The following is a 21,729-nucleotide window of genomic DNA, read 5'->3' as shown; positions in this document are numbered from 1 at the left end:
CTCGGGGACCGGTATCTCCGCCACCGGCTTCCTTGTCCGCCATGGCCCTGCAGCTTCAGCCCAGAAGAGGAGCCGGCGGTGCGAGTCTTCGGCTCTTGAGCTGGGTCTGAGCCTGTGGACAGTGGACAGCGGGAGCACCGCTCTGACGCTGCCGCCGCCGCAGCCCGGGCTCCTCCCCGCGCTCCTCCCCGCCCCGCCCCTCGGAGCCGAGGCCCTGGGGAAGGCTGGAGAAGGCTCCTCCCCCGGAGCTCGGAGCCAGCGGGTCGCCGCCCAGCCGAGACCACGCCCCGTCCTGTCAGTAGCGCACGGGGACTCGGCGTGGGCGGTGGAGGGTCAGAGGCAGGCGAGCCCGGGTCTCTGCAGCTAGTCCAGCAGGGTGGACACGCGAGCGCGCAAGGTCTGGTTTCAAGCCCCGGAATTCCCGCTCTTTGGGAGGCATAGCGTGGCAGGGCCTGACGCCTTGAGCAAGCTCTGCACACTCAGCACTCCCTGGCAGGGGCAAGGATGTCTGCTCCAGTCCACATCTTTATCTTCTGTCCCTAGTTCCCAGAGGAGCGGGCCAAGGCGTAGGAGCGAGCCCCAGCACAGCCTTCAGGCTTTTCCCTCCAGGCAGTCTGCAGGACTTCAAAGCAACTCCCGACCCCGAAAGGTACTCTGTGCAGAGACTGTGTTGCCCTTCCATATATGGGATGCATTCCCGGCCCCCATTAGAAGTCTGAGAATACCGATATTAATAATTCAAGACTTCCATGGTTGAGTGATTCACGGGTCTCTGCCCTCTGGCGTTCTCTCTCTCTCTCTCTCTCTCTCTCTCTCTCACACACACACACACACACACACACAGCACCACACACCTGAGCCTCTGGCACCTGTTAAGGCCAGGAAGATCCTGGGTTCTCAGTACCACCCAGCTCTCTGGCAAGAGCAAAAGTAAGGATCTAATGAACATAGTTATTTGGTCTTCCCCATGGGTGGGGGAGGAGGGTTCTGATGTGAAATGCTGAAGTGTGTATGTCCTTAACTCTGTCCTTAATTCATAGCTGTCAGTGTCTGCATATAAGAAAACCCGGTGTGGCAGGTTTAAATTATGATTTCAATATCACACAGCAAGTGGATGGCTAGCTGGGATCCCATCCCTCATGACTGAGACAGGCAACATCTCTTGCCTGGGGTACCTAGGGGATGCATATACAGACAGCCTCCCTGTGGAAGGTGGGGTGAACAGAGGTCTGGTAGCAGAGCCTACAGAGGAGCCGCTACTCAGAGAGTGGTGGATGGGAGAACGAAAATGAGGAGGACAAAAGCCGGGCTGAGGATATAACTCGGTGGTAAAACTACCATCCGGCCGGGGGTCACAGCTGTTTTCTGCCTGCATTAGAATACCTCACATGCAGAGTCCCGGACTGAATGTGAACCCATGATCCAACTATATAACCTCTCCGAGCCTCACTGCCCTCTGAGAGATAGGTTCTCAAGACTAACAATGATTAGATGAGATCATGTCTCACTTGGAACCTAGGACCGAAACAGCATGAGCTACAAGACGCCAGGCCGGTCGTGCGCAGCGGTGGTGGTGGTGCCTGGAAACCACTCCCAGCGCATAGAAAACATGTTTCTATGGAGCAAATTCTCCCAGTCAAGATGGCTTCCTTGTGGTGACAGGACCCCACTATCTCAGAGGCAGATCCAAGACCTCAGTTCCCAGCAAGGAGCTGGAGGCCAGGAGTGGGAAGCACCCAAAAGCAGGGAGGTTGTAAACAGTGCTCAGGGCAGCAGCCTGATGTTCTTGAGCTTAGGACAGAGAGGGGAAGGGTTGGCCCTGGCCCTTCACCCACCCGGAGCTGGTTCTGTCCACACCTCCCAGTTGAGCAAAAGCAGCTTGGTTGAGGCCGTGTGTGTCGTAATATGGAAAGGCAAGGATAACCACGGACTCTGCCCGCTAAGTCTGTGTCCGGGAGACACATGCCTGGGCCAGGATACAGAATTGTTGGGAGCTAGTGTGCAAGTCAGCATGTACTTCCCCACTCCCTAAGAAAAAGCCTAACTGAGCATGGATATTTGCTTTGTTTTGTTGAGACAGAGGCTGGTCTCCGACTTTCTCTTCTCCCGCTCTAACCTACAAGTGCTGGTATTACAGGCGTGTGCCACTGTTCCCAGCCAAACTCTAATTCTTTAATGCAACATTCAACACTTTAACTACGTATATGTGTGTATCTGTATGTGAGTACATGCACCTGAAAATAGAGTCTAAATAGGGAGCTGTCTACAGTGGGTTGGCCTGAGGGTGTATTCACATTAATTGGCATAGGGGAGTCCAAGCCCACCATGGGCAGCACCATCCCCTAGGCAGGGGTCCTGCACTCTGTAAGAGTGGAGAAATCCAGCTGAGAGTAATGAGCAAGCAGGCAAACGAGCGTGCATGCACTCATTTCTCTCTGCTCTCAACCGATCACATGATGTGACCAGCAGTCTCAAGTTCTGGCCACCTTGACTTTCCCACAGTAATGAGCTCTAGGGGGAGAGGGGAGGATTAGTGAGCTAAAATCATTGCCTTTTGTCAAGACATTCTATGACAGCACTATAATGAAGCTGAAACCGTCCCCCAATGTTCAACATCTGAACGCTGCTATTACTGCCCTCTCTGCTCTGCTGAGGCAACTCGGCCTTTGTCGCTCCACCTCCCCTCCCAGGACCAGACCTTCCTCCAGGATTCCCGAGCTCCTGAGCATCTCCCAAGGTGGCTCCAAGCTGTACACCTGGGTGTCACCAACATTCCTCCTTCAGTGTCTGTCCATGCTCAGCATCCCCAAGTCAAGTGTGGCTTGGCAACTTCTGTGCCACTGTCCAGTGCCCTGCTCCCTGGCAGCTTGTGAGTCTGCAGCCTCCTGTAGAATCGACTTTTAGCGATGCCACCTACCCCTATTCCATAACTATCTCCCCACCGCTGACCTCTTCAGCCCCTCCTGATCCCTGCCGTTCCTCAGTGTGAAGGAGAGATGTGCTCCAAGCCTGGATAGCTCACTTCCTTGTCCTGGCACCTTCGGCCACCTAGGTAACAACCTTTTGTAAGCAAGGACTTTCCAGTCCCCCATGCTGACCAGGGTCTCTCCAGAGTCTCCACCATACGCTGTCCATCCACATCAGGAACTTGACCCTGGCACTGGGGCATAGGCCTTGGCAGTCTGTCAGAACTAGGACGAACCCACATCTGCCTGCCGCTGTGGAAAGGCCCCAAGCACCATCTGCCCTCACTGACACTCGGCACAGTGACAGGAGGACATGTGAGAAGGACAGGAGGTGACACACGGGTCCCAGCACCAGGGGCAGGAACCAGTTTTGATTTTCAAGAGAGCATAAAAATGCAGTATTACTGTGCCCTGCCATTGTTCTCATCATGAAATGAACAGAAGTGTCCTGGTGGGGCCGGAGAGATGGCTCAGCACCCAGGGTCTATTTCCGGAACCTACCACATCCATAATTCATAACTCCAGTTCCGAGGGACCCGATGCCCTCTTATGGCCTCTGCGGACACATGGAACACAAACAGACATTCTGACAAAACACTCATACACATAAAATAATTTTTAGAGAAGAAGAAAAATCAGTGCCCTGGACTGGTAAGCAAAGGTGCTTGTGGCCAGGCCTGATACGCTGAGTTCAACCCTCAGGACTCACAGGTACGAACGAGAGGACTGACTTCTGCAAGCTGTCCTCTGACCTCCACACATGCCCCATGACAGGTGAACACCAACACATACGCATTCCCACACAGAACGCGAACAAGTGTAATGAAAGTGTTCTGGTGAGTACTGCTCGGCCAGGCAGGTGCCACTATGAGCTCACCTCCTTCTCCTGGTGGCCCTGGCCATTCACAGAAGAGATGGGGACATGCAGAGGCAGGGGCGCCCACCAGAAGCAACAGAGCTTGGCCCATTTCTACATTGTTCAACACCAAGAGAGGGCTCCCACCTTCCTCCCCTGACCCCTGTCTTCAGCTAAAGGTTACTGTGGTTTGAATCTCAGATGTCCTGAACAGGTCACGTTCTGAAGGCTTTCTCTCCAGCTGTGACACTATCTGGGGAGGCTGCAGAAGGAAATGACAGCGTATTATCTCTGCCCATTTCCTGTCTTGCACTCTGCTTCTCGGGTCTGTATGATGAGAACAACCTCTGTCACTCATTTCTGCTGCAGTGAGTTGGGGAAGCCACTGTGCCATGCCCTCCCCTCCCACCACCGATGGACTGAAACTGTGAACCACATCCAGCCTTTCCTCCCGAGGTGGGCTGGGACATGCACGTTGGTCTCCATGATGCTAAACAAACCAACAGACGGGGCTACACGGTTTAGTTCCTGAAACTTCAATGACTTCAATTCCCTCTACTTACCCACAATTCTAAATGTATGTATGTGTCACCAAAAACATCCTTTCCCCGCTGGGGACACATGTTGCCAAAACAGTCACGGCACATGCTCTCTCTTTAGCCACCCCTTCTTGGATGTCTCTATCCCAGAACACTGCCACCTCATCCATTCAGAGGGAAGCCCCATCTGCACTAAATCCCAGACTGTGGCACATGCTACAGGCTCTCACTAAATGCTTAAAGCCAGACTGATGAAATCAATAGTGCAGCAGGGACACGGGCTCCGGCTCAGGTGGGAGGACACACAAACACTGCCTGAAGCTGAGAACTCACAGGCCTCGCTCCATCTCCAGCTATTCAACCCTGCCCAGAGCTGTGGACATGCAGGGTAACAGACTCCTTCTAGCCCGTCCCAGAATCCTCTGTTCTCCCTTCCCATGTTCCTGTGCATCTCTTCTCCACCTTGAAGGTGCTGGGGGCCCAGGCAGTAGCCTACAGTGTGGGCATGGGAAGAGCTCCCCTTGACCAGTGAACATTTCCACTGACCAGACGAGTCCCTAAAAGTCATCCAGCGCACAGCCAAGTCACCATATCCCAGTCTGCCTCCAGCTGGCTGGTAACACCAGTCTCATGAGCTTGCTCCTGGGTCCAGTGGGAGCCTGTTCCCCACCTGTTATGCCTGGTCTCCTTCGACATCTCCTCCTCCAAGTCTCAGCTTGGATATCCTCTACACCAGGATACCAAGTGACCTTCCATGACAGCAAGAAGACCCTTCTGTGTCCTCTGTGACCAAATCCTGTGACCTTTGCCCTAGCACTTACCAAAACTCTGAGATCAAGGTTACTGTTGACCCCTATAAACAGAAAGGTCACTGAGCTCAGGGGCCACAAAAAAAGAGGGCAGAACCTAACAACCTCAGGTTCCCAGTTCCCTCTCTGGATGTAAGCTCTCCAGGGGTGGGGGTCAGCCATATCCACATCAGCAGTCCCCAGGCCGTTGTATAGTACCTTGTCCACAAGAACTAAATATGAAGCCAACAGGATCCTCACTGTTGTAACTAAAAAAAAAAAAAAAGATCAGGGCGCGAGAGAAAGATGCTATGCCACAGAGCTCAGGTGGAGGAGATTTTTACGGGGGGCGGGGAGTGAATGGGAAAAGGTGGGAGAGTGGAGATTGGCCTCTGGGGACAGGAGCCTCAGAAGAGAAGGTGGGAGAGAGAGTGGGAGAGAAAGGGAGGCAGACACACGGGGGGGGGGGGGAGGGAGGGAGGGATGAGAGATGGGCAGAGATGCAGAAAGAAAGGAAAAGACCGGAGGTGGGCAAAGCCCACCTTCTACGAGAGAAAGTAGCGAATGTGCACAAGAGGTGCTCTTAGCGGCTGCTGCTGGGGATGTAACCTGTCAGGACCTCAAGGGCAGGCCAGTGCAATGCCTGAATACTAACCCTCAGCTCCAGGCCTCTTTTCCTCTGGGCTCCCCCATCCACCAGCCCACAGACACTTCCCTGCCCACAGATTCCCTCTCTGTTCTTCAGCCCTAAAAAAAGACACCTCAACTTCAGTGTCAGCGCAGGCACACAGAAGTCAGAGCCAAGAAATAGTCAGCCAACGCCACGAGGCAACCCGGGACACTTACACCTGTACCAAGCCCCAACTATGAACCTGGGCTGTGACCCTTGACAGGGAGGTGGGTGGGGCCTCTGGTCCCCAGCTCAGAAAAACAACAAAGAATATTAACTGGCAGATGAGCTCAAGGAATTCTGGGACACATCAGGACCGGGCTCAAGGGGAGCAGAAGAGAGACAGAGAGCTTAGGGCCAGCAGGACCTCAAGGAATCTGAGGTTAGCCCTGGCCTGTAGACCTACTGACCCACACTACAGGGTCTATTTCTTTATCTGTGAAAAGGACCCAGTTATAACTATAGTGAAGACATTATTATGGGATGTAGCACATGTAAAAAACATTCAACTGAGGACAAGACTATCAACATACAATAATATAACCTGCTGAGTTATTACTGAACTTATACATTTGGACGACAAAACACCTTCCTCCGTGCATCCTAAATCACAAAAAAAATGAAATCTAAGAACTTTTTATTTTATCATTGAAGATACACATGATCTAGAAGCTTCCAATGGGAGCCTTAATTTTTTTTTTAAATTTAAGAAATAATGATGAATTCAAATCTGAGCTTTTCCATAGGAAACTTCTAGAGAGAGAGAGAAAAAAAAAAGCTGCTCCTGACTTTAAGATAAAGTGACTCCGGCCCACAGGAGGCAGAAGCAGGAAGATCTCCGTGAGTCTGAGGCCAGCGTGGTCTGTGTAGAAAGTCTCAGGGCCAGTCACGGAGTCTCAAACTACAGTGACCCCTGTGCAACAGGACCAGGACTCCAGTGTGCACAGAGGACAGAAAACCTAACATGGGTCTGTGTCACACTTCCTGACTGCTGCGGCGCTCTGATTATGGGGCCTCAGTGACCAGTGGACACGTCCTTCCTGCCTGGTTCACATCCCATCTGGGGTGAATCAGCCTCTCCAGGAACATTCCGAAGCACACTCCACATCCACACAGCTGCTGGAGGGCTTTTCCAGAGTAAAACTTCAAGGGTGGGAGGAAATGATTGTCTCCAAATATCAAAGTCACCCAGGCCTGCAATGTAAACTTTAGAAATGCATGCTCAGGTGGCGGAGGGTTATCCAAATATTTTTCAGGAGCATTTCAAACAGCAGAAGGATATACAGCCACTTTATCAACAGCCCTTCTCAGACCGGTCAGACCCTGGCCCTGCGGCAGACCCTGGCCCTGCAAAAGTCACGGCTCAAGGCAACACAAGACATACCAGAAGCTGCGTCTCAGAGGGCAAAGTGCAGAGAGTGGGACAAGGTTCAGAGAGCTGAAATAACCTCCACTTTCACCCGACTGCAAGGAACCGCCGTCACAAGGCCTTTCCACGCTGTGGGTTCTTCTCGTACCTCTTAGTCCACGCCTGCTCTCAGTACAAGCTCCACAAATGTGTGTAAGAAATGAACTGATGCCCCAGGGTAAGCTTCTTGGCATGAAAATTGGCTCCCAGAGAGCTAAACTTTTGGTCAGAGTCACACCGTTTGAGGAAGGAGCTAGAGCCAGACTCTATCCTGTCCCCCAGTCCACAGGCACCTAGCTTGATCATCACTGTTCCCTTTGGGGGGGGAGGGGGCAAGTGTTTACCTAGGGAGTAAATGGGGAGGAGGGAGCACTTGGGTAATCTGGTCTCCAGAGTCTATCCTGACCTGCCCGTGTGGGAAGGCGTCTAGTCTGCCACAACCACAGGGCAAGGTCTCCAGGAATGTGCTGAACGAGTGAGCAAACAATCCAAGTAGGAGACAGTGTAACCGTTTATAAGACACTGCCCCGGCCCACACAGTCTCTCCTCTGAGAGGCAAGCATAGCTAACCTCTGCTTTGTGTAGATGGGTAAGTGGAAGCCTGGTGAGACTATGAACAGCCTGCTGCCATTCTAGCAGACGCTTTATTTAAGAGCGACTTGTCCATTCCGCATTCTGTGCTCTGAGCTATCTGTGATTGTTTCCTAAGCTAACACCTCAGAAGCTATTAAATGCTTTTAAAATGCATTATTGTGGAAAACTGTAGGCATTCGCAAAAGTAGGGAGGGTGCAGTAATGATCCCCCAGATACTCATCCCCCAAATTAATTAAAAAGCCAACACTGTAAGGAAAACCAGTTTACCCAGAAAGAACTCCTAGCAACTGCCAACTGTGCTCCTCATGCCAATGTGAACATTTAACATCATACTGAAGGTCAATTCTCTAGTGAGACATCTTGGATACAGAGGGGCAGGGCCTGGAGTCACCCAGACCTGGTCTGCTTAGTCACTTCATATACCTACACAGGGCCCAGAGGCATGGCTCCAGAAACTAGCTGATTCTATGGTCTCTCACTTTTATTCATTTATTTAGTGCATGGTGCATTGGTGTGTGTGTGTGTGTGTGTGTGTGTGTGTGTGTGTGTGTGTGCGCATTCATGAGCATGCATGCATGTGTATGCTCTAGCCCACGAGAGTGCACTCACCCATAGGGTATGGGTAGAGGCCAGACATAGCTCGGGTTGCCTTCCTCCATCCGTACTCCTCCTCATTTACCTGTTTTCCTTTTTGAGACTGGATCTCTCACTGAGCCTGAAGTTGGCCATTTTGACTGTACTGGCTGGCCGCTGAGCCCCAGATTGGTCTGTCTCCGCCCCCAGTTGCTGGGGTAACAGATACAGGGCTAGAACTCGGGTCCTCATGAGCCATCCTTACTCACTGAGCCATCTCCCTAGTCCCTAGACCCTCTGTATTTTAAACCTTTGGTTTGCATTAAGAACACATGCTTTCTAGAAGATCTCCATTTCTGGGGTCCATTCACCTCCATTCCTGGGGTCCATTCACCATCCCCCATCCTCTCCCAGACACAGACACTGGCTTTGGGGTGGGGAAAGAGACAGACAGATATGACCAAAAGTCTTTGCAGACCTCGATAGCACTCCAGAATGAAAAACTTCTGGGTGAACTGTTCCAGGCCTTCCTGTCCTCAGCCTCCTCCGTGAGGAAGGCTGGGGGAGCCAAGGGCAGAGAGTATAAAAGTGTGGGCTGGAAGGTGGGTTATATGTGGATTTGAATCCAGTTCCATCCTTCCCTAGTTGTGCATCCTTAGTGAGTCACCATTCCTCTCTGATTCATTCCTAAAAGAATCTTGATAAAGCCCCCAGATACTAAATCTCCTGTGGCATTCTCCTAGATAACGCTCGGCCCAGTTTCTGCAACAGAGGAAGTTCTCCATCAACACCGGCCACTGTAACTGGCTCTCAGTAGCAGGTCCTGCCCTGCCTGAGCAAAGCAACAGTGCCCACACCTACAGGCCCATGAGGATGTTGGGTGGGAGGGTGGGTTGTTTTGTTTTGCAGTTTTGGGAATCAAACCTGGCCCCTCAAACCTGCTGGGAAGAAGACGCTCTACCACTGACACAAATCCTTAGCCCACCATGGTGGTGTTGTTTTAAATCAAACTCTACTTGAAACATTTGTAAGTTGGGAACTGTATTTAAAATTTAAAAGCAAGCAAACAAAACCTTCTTGGCTCAACTGCTGTAGGGATGGTTAGCTATGTGGAGCCAAACTTCCAATCAGTGGAGTCAAGACAAAGACATACAGTTGTTCCCAGCTCAAGCACTGGCACTGTGGCACACGGGCATACGCTCCATGGTCCTGCAAGCCCACCAGGCATGGAGGCCGGCATGGTTAGAGTGTGAGCATCCCCGGGTCTTAGCCAGCCTTACTCTGAGACTTCTGGGTTGATTGACAGGAGCACTTCACTGACTCAGTGAGAGAGCCTCCAAGATCAGTCTCTGCCGCATGTGTGCTATGTGGTCTTGGGGAGGTCTCTTAAGGCTAGCTGATGCCTAGGCTCGCCCACCTTCCTTTGCTGTCCAATGAAGACAAGTGCATCCTGCTTGTCGCAGACCTGGGTAAGATCCCAGTTTTGTCACTCTGTGGTTTGTGATCCCCACAACGTGCAGTCTTTGCATCCCCTGTGTCCACTTCCCAGGTGGTTGTGAGGACCGTCGTGGGGCCATGCATGTAGGAGGGCCTGAAATCTATCATAGAACAAGGAATAAATGATGGAGAATGTTTCATGGTAGACGAACAGTACGTTTTGGATTTAAGGTCAATACAGTTCAAAAAATCCATTGCTGGCTTTAGTGCTGGGTGCTAAACAAAGCACACAGTTACCCAATTTACCTTCCCGAGAAAGCAAGCTTCATGCAGAAGATGGGAGGCAGCCTTTTGGGATGACACAGGCTCAGCCCTTTCCTATGCCACACCCATGGGTCAACTATTGCCATTTCACCCATGACTATGTTGACAACAGTGCTCTAACCACCAGCGGCCTTCCCAAGCTCATAGGTGCCAGAGAGGAAGAAAAGGGAGTAGCCCCCTCCCTACCCAGCCTCCACTCAACAGTCCTCACCCAGGAAGAGGGGGAAATGTACCGTTCACCACCTAACTCTGTTCCGGGATATGTGATCACACTGTGAGACTCTGAGACCGTGTTAATAAAATTAACCTTGGATCAGGGGATGGAGCAAGTGACTAGTTGACAAGAATTAGCCATAGAGACTAAGGAGGACCAAAGATGACAGAGAGCCGCACAGGAAGGGGTTGGAAGGGACTTAGAGAGTCACAGTCCTTTCTGGTTTGGGACGGACAGAGAGACGCTCTGTTGCTGGTTCTCTGTCTGAAAAGAAGCGTCAGCAGGTTGCTCCTCAGCTTCTCTAATCCAGCAGGTTTTCACCCCAACATCTGACTCCCGAGTCTTTATTGGTAAATAGAAAAACTTAGATAAAAACATCATGGCTCCCAGCACTTAACTGAGAAGTGCGAAGGTCTGGAAGAAAGCGAGAAGGTTCTACTCTATCCCATAAATGTTCTTACTATCTTTATTTCTTATTTTTGCTTCATATCCAAATGAAGTTCTAAGATTACAGCAAAGAGGAGAACTAAAGGGAGAAAACTCGGAGTCTTGGCGTATTAAATATAAAACTCAAGTCTGGTGTTTTAGAATGTGGAATCGGAGACGAGAAGAAAACCAATGGGGAGAGAGACCTTCTCCATGAAATCAGCAGCACCCTACAGTGTCCCGTGGCCCATCAGAACCTTCTCGTAGCCCAGCTCAGCCGTCACAAGGAGCTATGCCCATGAAAGCGTGATCAGCCCTGCTCAGCAATTGGCACCCACGTGCATACACAGTAAACACCCGATTGTGGTGCAGTCGGAGCAGAGTCGACGTTTTCCCGCCATCATAAAAAATGTCACCTCTAACGTTTTAAACAGACTGGGGTTTGGATGCGGTAGCACACACCTGTAATCCCGGAATTCAGGAAGCTGAGGCAGGAGGATTTGGAATTCAAGTCTGGCTTGCGTCATATAACAAGATCTTATTCCTAATTGATTAGTTAAGCCACTAAGTCCTTCTCTTAGAATTTATTCTATGTCAAAAGAAGACGATTATGTAGCACTGTATGTGGACAATCGAATAAAGTTATGGAAACGAATATGGAGGAGGTTTAGCAACACGGGGAAATGCCACTTGCTATAAAGTGCGGAAAGTTTGTACTTTTAAAGTCATTCCTACATAGGCATGGACAGCACCTGCAGACAGATCAAACAGCCCAGGGACAGTGAATAGTGAGGGGTGTTTTGTGTTGCGGGAGCTCCTCCCGCTCCTTCAGCCAATAGCCGCTGAGATACCAGCCCATTGGGGCATGGTCTCTCTCCCTTTAAAAAAGCAGCCACTTCCCTCTCCTCTCTCTCTTACTTCCTGCTCCGCTTCTGGCGGCTAGACTGCCTTCCTGATTGCGCAGAGGGCTGTTGTCTGGGATGGTGATCTGTAAGGTTTTTTCCCCTTTAAATAAATAACCATTCTGTTAATCATAATTCCAAACTGTGTGGAATTGTGGTGACTTACGCCTTCGCCTTCAGTTTTGTTCTGCCTGGCTTTTACCACTGTTTCCCTCTTTCCCCAAGTTCTGCCTAGGTGCAGAGGCCTCTCATTTCCAGGCAGGGCCGAGCTGTGTCCTGCCCTAGCACAGCCCTGGCTCTTGCTGTTTCACTTGGTTCCTAATGACACCGCTGTCTCTTGAAACTGCAGTTTAAAACAAACTGACCCAAGTGTGTGTGAGATCAGAGGGAAACTCCTTCAGCAAATACTGCGCCCACAGCAAACACACTACAACTGAGTGCTGGGCCCAAAGAATTTCACACTTGGACACAGAGGGGGCTCGAAAGCAGCCTAGGAATGGCTGTCTTCCTCAGAGTATGCTTTTCAGGGCACAGGCACACCCGGGGTAAATTTTGTTCTTCCCCCATCTCCCTAGACCTGTAGCCACCTCTCACCCTGGTCCAGGTCTCCTGTACCTTTGAGAATCGCACAGATGCTCAGATGTGGCCAATGACTTGGAAGGGTGCACAGACCCAAGTGGTAGTGGTCCATTCATACACTAAAGTAAGCATGTGTCAGGGATGGGTATTAACCAGACCATCGGGATCAACGTAACAGCGTGAAGACATGGGCTCTGTCTGACAAAGACCAGGCTCCAAAGAGAAGCATGACCTCCCAGAACTGGGGTCGGGCTAATGGGGGGGGGGGGCTGTGCCAATTACCAATGTCAGTATTTACTGAGCATTGACCAAGTCCCAGGCATTGTCATTGGACTTCTCTGTGAACTACACAACTCTGTGCAGATTGCACATAAGTCACCTGCTCTCCTGACAGCCCTGGAGAAAGATGACAGCCTTCTCCGGGTACAGAGCAGGGCGTGGAGGACAGGGGTTGTTAGCCACATGTGTAGACTAGGATTCTGGTGAGGTCTATGCGCTCCAGTGCTTCTGCTGGGGACCAGGCAGCTTCAGGCAGAGGTAGAGGGTCCATTGGTAAATGAATGGGAAGTGGACCCCTGGCACTCCCGGGGTTCTCTCTAGACTACTATTCAAACTTAGTCTGTTCCTTCTAAATCTGTGCATGGCTACTGCTCACTGTGAAGCATTGCCAAGCTGGGCACTTAACCCAGTAACTTAATCTGTGATACTTAGAGGTGGGACCTCTGGGACGGTTAGGATAATGACGTCTGGGAAGACCATCATCACTGAGCCTTCATGGTTTTGTAAGAGACTGTACTGGCTAGTTTTATGTCAACTTGACACAAGTTAGAATAATCTAGAAGGCCCTAACCTCAACTGAGAAAACGACTCCATAAGGTCTGACTGTAGAGCATTTTCTTAGCGATTGTTGGGGGAGGACATTGTGCGTGGAGCCATCCCTGGGCTGCCTGAGCAAGCCAGTAAGCAGCACTCCTCCATGGCCTCTGCGCCAGCTCCTGATTCCAGGTTGCTGCCCTGTTTGAGTTCCTGCCCCAACCTTCTTCAGTGATGGACTGTGTTGTGGAAGTATAGCCCAAATAAACCCTTTCCTCCTCAACTTGATTTGGCTCATGGTGTTTCATTGCAGCGATAGTGACTCTGAACCACAGAAGCTTGCTCACTGTCTCCTAAATGCTGGAGAGATGGCTCAGCAGTTAAGAGCACTGACTGCTCCTCCAGAGGACCTGGGTTCAATTCCCAGCACCCACCTTGCAGCTCACAACTGTCTGTAACTCCAGTCCCAGGGGCCCGACGCCCTCACACAGACATGCATGTTGGCAAAACATGAATGTCCATCAAATACAAATAGATTATTTTTTTAAAAAGTCACCCAGTTTGTGGTCTTGTGTTATGAACAACCAAAAACAGATCACATGGTGTGATGACTGGCACACTGGCATTCCGTGAGTCTGCTCTCACCAGGGATACGTGAAGTTTGACCTTGGCGCTGAAGATCCAGCCTTAGACTCTGAGCACACCAGGATAGCAGTCTGAAAGCAGCCTGGGAAACGTTAGTGAGACGCCGCCCCCAGCTCTAAACAAGGAGAAATGACTAAAAGGCAATACACCAACATACAACTGTGCTAACAAACTGAGAACCGAACCCTCAGTCTGGGCGCAGAGGCAGACGGAGCTCTGTGAGTTTGAGGCCAGTCTGGCATCCATAGTGAGTTCCAAGCCAGCTAGGGCTACGTAGTGAGACCACGAATCACCTGCCACCACCATCGAGCAGTTATCTCTCCATAGTGAAATTGATAATTTTTCTTATACTTCTTTCATTTTCAACAGGTTGTGTTGTTTTTTCTTCCACAACGAGAACAGAACCAATGGACAGCTCTTCGAACACTGAGTCGACAGAGACAAGGATGACATCAGGAAGGCCTGTTTCCATGCCAGGCATCCAATACTGTCTAAAGACGGGGCTCACTCTGTAGATTCCAGGGGCTCCAGAGCCCTCCAAATAGCCATTTCCAACCTACAACTGCCCTCTGAGCGATGCTGCCACTGCTCTCCCTGGCCCCCGTCAGTCCCTCCCTGTCTGGACCCCAGCCTCCTCTGGCAGTGACCTGTGACGTCAGCCTACTGCACATTCAGCTCTACAGTAGCCTCCATTCTGGGCGGCCTCTGAGCTGAGGTCTGGAGAACAATTTACTTGCTCAGGACCACCCAGCCAGGGGGCAGCATAGCTGGAATTCTCAGCTCAAGTTCAAAGTTCATTTTACCAGTCAGCTCCAAGATACAGGCATGTAGGGATTGCAGTGATGTGGTCTGGGCCTGGCGAGGTAGGGTCTGCATGTTAACGCGTGCAAGTGTGTTTGTGTGCATATGTATATGACTGTGTTTTGGAGAGGAGAGAATATATTCATAAATGGTATTCATATTCCATGGGTAGATATCAGCATATGGAATTAGTTCAGGTGTTTTTCAAAAGATCATAGAAACTGAATTTAAGGTTAAAAGGATGGACTTAGAGGAGAAGGTGGGGAAGGCTGACCCTGGGGTGCTGCAAGATGGAGGCAGGCCTGTGTAGATTCCAGAGGAGAAGGTGGGGAAGGCTGACCCTGGGGTGCTACAGGGTGGAGGCTGGCCTGTAGAGATTCAAGAGGAGAAGGTGTAGGTTCTAGAGAAGATAGGGAAGGTTGGCCCCGGGTGCTGCAGGGTGGAGGCAGGCCTGTGTAGATTCCAGAGGAGAAGGTGGGAAGGCTGACCCTGGGGTGCTACAGGGTGGAGGCTGGCCTGTAGAGATTCAAGAGGAGAAGGTGTAGGTTCTAGAGAAGATAGGGAAGGTTGGCCCTGGGTGCTGCAGGGTGGAGGCAGGCCTGTGTAGATTCTAGACTCTAGTTCTTGCTCTCAGAATCCTGAAAGTTCAAGGTCAGGTGGAGCCTCAGGGGTGATGCTGTTGAATCTTTGGCTCTGCATGGAAATTCCTGCCACACCCTAAAGCCAGCTTACGTCAGTGTCTCCAGTCCTTGTCTGGGGTGACGTCGGCAGTTCCTACCATAGCCATCTCCTCGGTGTCTTAGTTCCATCCTCACAGAGGGAAGTACATCTGTCCTGTCACCCAGAAATGCTCCTGTAGCCATGGGAATATCTGCAGCTGCTGCTGATAAAACACCCAAGTCAACACCTGTGAACCGTCTCCCACCCTCTGTCTCCTCTCTGGCTCTGCCCAGTCCCACAGCCAGAAACATGGCTGCCACAGAGCTGCATTTCGTGTAGATTCTGTAAATATCCAGATGAAGAAGATAGAATATCTTCCCAGACACCCCAGAGAACCTCAACTTACTTTATGCTGGGCTAAACTAGATCTTATCACTGTGCAGCTGGACTCAATCATGGAGAAAGACAACGGCGCTCCTGGAAGAGGCTCAGGTGGACTTGGCTCTTACCCCTGAGCTAGGGATGGAGTCATTTCTCATGAGGATGAACCAAACCATGGACTTTTCAACAAAGAACAAGAAGGAATGACTACGGAGTTGTGTGCTTTGACAGCACCGAGTCTGGATGCGCAGAGTGACAGTCATTTCCTCAGACTGATGGTGGCCGCTGTTTCCCACGATCCATCCCATCTTCTGTGGCCACAGCACCTGCTCTGACTGAGGATCATCTCCCAGTCAAACATCAAGGCTGCCCCCTTCAGGCTGGGCAATCAGCATCCCCAGTGAGTCTGTGTGCTGCCTGCATCCTTCCTCTGTGTGTGTGTGTGTGTGTATTTGTGTATGATACGCTGACTGCATCCTTCGTGTGTGTGTGTGTGTGTGTGATACACTGTATGCATCCTTCTAGTGTGTGTGTTTGTGTATGATACGCTGACTGTATTCTTCATGTGTGTCTGTATGAGTGTGATATGCTGTCTGCATCCTTCATGTGTGTGTGTGATACACTGTCTGCATCCTTCGTATGTGTGTGTGCATGTGATGCAGAAGCCAGAAGAGCAAGTCAGATTCCCTGCAGCTGGGATTACTGGAGGTTGTGAGCTACCTGACATAAGCACTGAGAACTGAATTCAGGTCCTTTGAAAGAACTCTTAACCTCAGAGCCGTGGCCAACCCTACCCCTCAGGTGTTTTCTGGATAAAGTACAGGCAGGTCTGATTTTCTCATCTATCTTGGGATGTTATGACCATGTTTATTTGACATTACATTATGGTATTTAAAGGTTCCATACAAATAGTCACTAAGTTCCTCCTGGGTCACAGGTATCATGCTGGCTCCCTACAGCACGGCCTCCAACACTGTGTTCCCTGTGGCATACCGAAAGCAACCTGTACTGTCCCTACTTCTCTCCCCAGCAATTCCTTCTCTTCAGCCCCCAGAGCGTGTCCTCCATCAGGGCATTTTCATTTGGTGTCCCTGGCTCTAGCACTAATCCCTTAGTCACAGCCCCACCCCCATCTCTTTTTTTAAATCCGGCTGCCAAAGTGTCTTTTAATAAGATGCAAATCCAATCATGGCTTTGCTCCCACTCAGCCTTGGCATCCCCTTCATGCTTCCTTCCCTGGATGCAATCATGACGCCAGCCTTCTCAGCATCTAAAGTCTGTCCTGGCCCATGACCCTTCCTTCCCACCTACAGCCTCCACAGCTCACATACCTCAGTGTTCACACTGCCTGGAAGCGACCTCCCATCCATGCGGGTGGTTTTGTGCGCAGGAGCAGGGAACAAACCCGTGTGCCTGAATGTAGGGACCAGAAGGCAGCCTTGGAAGCTGCCCACCGGGTGCATAAACTTTTGTGTATGTTATTTAGCTGTTGGTGGTGGTGGTTTGATTTTTTTGTTTTTGTTTGTTTTGCTTTGCTTTGGGACAGGTTACCTCACTGGCCTGAAGTTAACCAAGTAGGCTAAGCTAAGCAGAGCCCCAGTGACCACCAGGTTCAGGCTTCCTAGCACTAAGGTTATATATACCCGCCACTGCCTTGGCTTCTTTTTGTTTTGTTTTTACACGGGTTCTGGGGATCAAATTCACGTTCCTGTGCCTAGCGGCAAGCAGCAAATACTTTGCTAGTGAAGGTATCTCCTTGTCCCTGTGATCAGTTTTCCCCTCCAAAACTTTTTTGTTGTTGTTCTGCAAAGTTTAGCTGGTGTCACCGGCTCCCTTGCAGAGGTCTTCTCTAGGAGCTGCTCACTCTTGCCTCTGCGCCCCCCAGAGCCAGCCTTCCCCTACTAGAGCACCTCTTCTTCTCGGCATCAATTTCTTTACCTGTGTCTCTGTCACTTGACCGTCACCATCTTAGGGACTGCACCATGGTCACCTTCAACACAGTTCCCGGCAGGCGGTGGTGCATACAGTATTGTTGACTGGTGTGGTGACCACTGTGGTGACAAGCGTCCTGTTTAGGGCAGGTGGTAGAACGACCAACTCCATAGTGGCTGATGAAAAACTGCAGCTTCAGAATGCACACACTTTCTCCCGTCTCCTGGCACACGGGAGCCGAGGAAGAATAAGTAGCTGTGGCCGATTGCCTGAGTCAGGGTTTCTGCTGCTGTGCTGAAACACCATGACCAAAAGCAAGCTGGACAGGAAAGGGTTATTTGGCTTTCACTTCTATATCATAGTCCCTCACTGAAGGAAGCCAGAACAAGGACTCAAACAGGGCAGGAACCTAGAGGCAGGAACTATGCAGAGGCCATAGACTGCTGCTTACTGGTTTGTTCCTCCTGGATTGTTCAGCCCCCTTCCTTATGGAACCCGGGACCACCAGTCCAGGGATGGAACCATCCACAAAGGGCCGAGCCGTCCCCGCATCAATCACTAATAAAGAAAATGCCCTGAAACAGTCAGATCATAAGGAGACATCGTCTCAAGTAAGAATCTCTCCTTTTAGAGGACTGTAGCTTGTGCCAAGTTGACATAAAACTATCCAGGACGCACTGTTTTATCAAAATGAGCTATTTGGCTCAGCAAGAAAAGGCGCTTGCTTGTCTCACCACACCTACAACCTGAGTTTCATCCCTGGGACTTACGTGGCAGGAGGACAGAACCAACTCTCCAGGTTGTCCTCTGACCTCCGCAAGCACGCACACACACACACACACCACAAAAATCCAAATAAATGTGAAAATAAAATCATTCTAAATGAACTGTTTTCTAATTACGCCAGTGAAAACTATCATTGTCCAATGATAACAGCAAAATAATAGTGAGTTGAAAGCAACTAAGGCTCGCTGTGAAAAGTCTCAGAAGGGCAGCACACGGACCCTGACGGCTTTCCAGACCTCTTTCCCGTGCGTACATTACGTTTGCCGTGGAGGTGTGGCATGATCCGGTCTTCCCACCACCACAGGTACCAGCTTCCCTGAATCAGGGTGGAGCTGCCTCCTGTAGGGTAGGGCTGGGGACCTTCTATGAGGGACCTTGGCCAAGGCCAAAGCCGTGACTGGCCGCTGTCCAGACTTGAAGCTGCCTCCAAGCACAGACAAAGAGGTCATTTCCCACCCCCTCATGTACAGAATGTACTTTGAACTGACTATTTTTCTGGGTTTATGAAATTCAGCTCAGTAGGAAAAGACCATCTGAGGTTCTCCAGGAAATTCGGGCTTAAGAACAGCAGAGATGCAAGCTTTATTTCCATCCAAAATAGCCATGAATGGTGAAAGCCTTTGTCTGGGAGCTGAGCAAACAGCGGGCTTTTGTGGGAGATGGAAGGTCATGGGTGAGATCTAGATGCTAATGGGGCCTCTGCATTCCAGGGGGGGCTCAGTAGGGCCTTTCTCACTTCCTGCTTGTGGAGAGGAGGGCTCCGGGCTCCAGATCTGCAGCTGGGACCACAGGACAGTTAATGTCTGGAATTGCTCACTGCCCGCGTTGAGTTACCAACCGGCAGGCATTTCATCGTATTGAGTTCCTTGAATTGTCTGTGCGTTAGTTCTGCTTATGCATGCATATGCATGCATACGTGCAGGTGTCCAGCCATGCATGAGTGTGTGGAGGCCAGAGGTTGACATCAGCTCTCCCTCTATCAACTCTTCACTTTGTATTTTGAGGCATGGTCTCTCTCTGGTCTCCAGTTGGCCGCTGAGCTCCAAGGATCCTCGGTGGCCCCAGCGTCGGGATCATGGGCAAAAACTACTATGTCGGGCTTTACTCTGCGTGCTGAGGATCCAGAATCAGATCTTCATCTCGCACAGAAAAAACCTTACTCACTAGGACACCTTTCCCCAGCTCTTGAACTCCATTATAACCCAAATTAGAGAAACTCATAAAAAAAAAAAAAGAAAAAAGGAAAGAGAGAAAGAGAAAAGAAAAGAAAAAAAAGGAGAAACACGCAGGTAGCAGTCGCTGCGTACAGATGTACTCTGGTTCAACAGCTGCATGGCTAGCCATCCATGTACAGATGTGAACATTAATGCAAAATGCCCTTGTGCAATGACCAACAACTGCAAAGCAATGGAAACAACACACATGGAATGTTGAATGTAGGTATCTAGAAAGTCCATTGGCTGGAATTTTGTGTCTCCATAGAAACAGTCTGGAAGACCTTTGTGAACTGACATCCCTGGATCCAAGGATACACATCATTGCATTAGTGACTTGTCTTGTGGCATCAAACTACCCAAAAAAAGCAACCTGGGGAAGGAAGGCTTCACTGTGTCTCACACTCATAGTTCCAGGGTATAGTCCATTATGGTGGGGAAGTGAGAAGGGATTCCCTTCTGTGTGCTGTGAATACCATTGGTTAATTTAAAAAAAAAAAAACAAAACCTGTCTTGGGCCTGCACAGAGCAGAATAGAGGTAGGCGGGGAAAATTAAACTGAATGCTGGGAGAAAGGAAGTAGAGTCAGAGAGAAGCCAGGGAGGGAGCTGCCGTGGGAGACAGATGCACCAGAACTTTGCTGGTAGGCCACGACCTCGTGGTGATGCACAGATTAATGGAGATGGGTTAAATTAAGATGTAAGAGTTAGCCAATAATAATAATAATAACAGAGAGTCAGGAAGCAGAGTGATCAATGCTGGTGCCACCCATGGATAGACTGGGTCTTCCCTCCTCGACTAACCCAGTCTCCTAGGTGATTCTAGGTGCTGTCAAGTTGACGACATCGGTCACCTCAATTCCTAAACAGAACAAACTGCAGTTCGAGCTAATGAGTATCGTAATCTGACTGATGGGGAGGAAAATGGCAGCTGGCCCGGAGAGGAGCCAAAATGAGTTTCTGGACGAGCTTAGTCCCTCTCCAGGAAGGTCTCCAGGATCTAGCCATGCCCAGGCCCTACCACCTGGCCGTACCAGCCTCCAGATATCCTGCGACACCTGCCCCCTTCTCATGAGCGTCTTGAAGAATGTTCTCAGCTCCTCTGTGGCTTTAGTGGCTGGAAATAATATAAAATTCTAACCCAGATTGTCATTTTCTTCCCGGTGATTCAATCAGCCTGGTCTGTCCCGTGGGAATGCCCTTCTTTTTAATCATGTTTCTCTTCAAAAAATCTCTCTTGCTAGTAGAAAGGAGCAGTGCTCATGAATCGCTAGCTCAGATCATCTCGTATCCATTCTGGCCTCCTCCTGATTTAATAAACTAGCCATTTCATAAAAAGACTTCAACAAAATGTCAGGGATTTATAAATAAAAATTTGACTTAGGCCTATGCAGGGTCCCCAGGGATTTCTGGGTTTGTGTCTACCAGTCAACCTCTGAAAGATTCATCAGGCTGATAGCTAAGCCAGGCTGTGTGAGAGTGGAGGCCAGAAGCCTGTGTCTGCTGTGGTTTTCGCCTGATCTTGACCTTCGGGTGGCCAGGGAGACAGGACAGAGCTGCAGCCCCCCCCCCCCCCCCCCGCGAGTTGAACAGGAAGGCCCCCGTCTGGTTCTCACAGGCTGCTGAACCTCAATACCTTCCTTCCTGACTATAGGAAACCTGGCCCAGGAGACACCAGCCCTGGGAGGAGGAAGCAGCAAGGTTAATCCGAGGACAGGAACCAGGATGGATGGGGCACAAGGCTGCACATTGAGAGGGTGAAACTGACTCCTCCCTTTGGTGTCCTTGGTTCAGATGTATGACAATTCTCTGTCCCTCTTCTGTCTTCACACTGGGAAGGGACGAGCTGGCAGAGAACCTCTCTTCAGGCAGGGCAAACAAGAGGAAACATCCCAGCATTGGGGAATCCAAGGCAGCCAGCTAGATCCTTGGGGGTCACCGGGCAGTTGATAAGCCCCGAACCAACAAGAGGTCCTATTGCAAAGCAACAAGGTGAGTGGTGTTTGAGGCTCATCCTCCAAGGATGGCTTCTGCCCTCCACATGCAGACGAACACATTTGCACCGGGACACATCTAACGTGTTTAAGCATGCTTCAATTTTCTTAAATAAATAAATAAATAAATAAAACACCTCGCTAGAGTCCTCCACATCCCTGACTCCAGCATAGCCCTGCTTGCCCAGGAAGGTTTACCTCGTTCATCTCAGGCATCTTCAGCTTCA

The 21,729-nt window shown here is 50.4% G+C and overlaps 1 protein-coding gene across 2 annotated transcripts in view; it reads right to left on the bottom strand.

The window, feature by feature from the left end:
* Hspa12a (heat shock protein family A (Hsp70) member 12A) overlaps window positions 1-21,729 on the bottom strand; it is a 148,995-nt gene that overhangs the window by 67,961 nt on the left and 59,305 nt on the right. Inside the window, exon 1 of one of the 2 annotated variants that reach the window (XM_041661196.1) lies at window positions 1-125. The exons of the other annotated variant lie outside the window; for it this stretch is intronic. Coding sequence (XP_041517130.1) covers window positions 1-43 — 43 coding nt within the window. The 5' untranslated portion in view covers window positions 44-125. Of the gene's footprint in view, window positions 126-21,729 lie in introns of those variants that run through there. 2 annotated transcript variants of the gene reach the window in all.

Source organism: Microtus oregoni, unplaced genomic scaffold (genome assembly GCF_018167655.1).
Source record: "Microtus oregoni isolate MIOR12 unplaced genomic scaffold, Mior012 000012F_ref0000307, whole genome shotgun sequence".
In the NCBI taxonomy this organism is placed as follows: domain Eukaryota; kingdom Metazoa; phylum Chordata; class Mammalia; order Rodentia; family Cricetidae; genus Microtus; species Microtus oregoni.
Note: the sequence above shows the minus strand (reverse complement) of the source record. Positions and strands in the feature narration are given on the sequence as shown.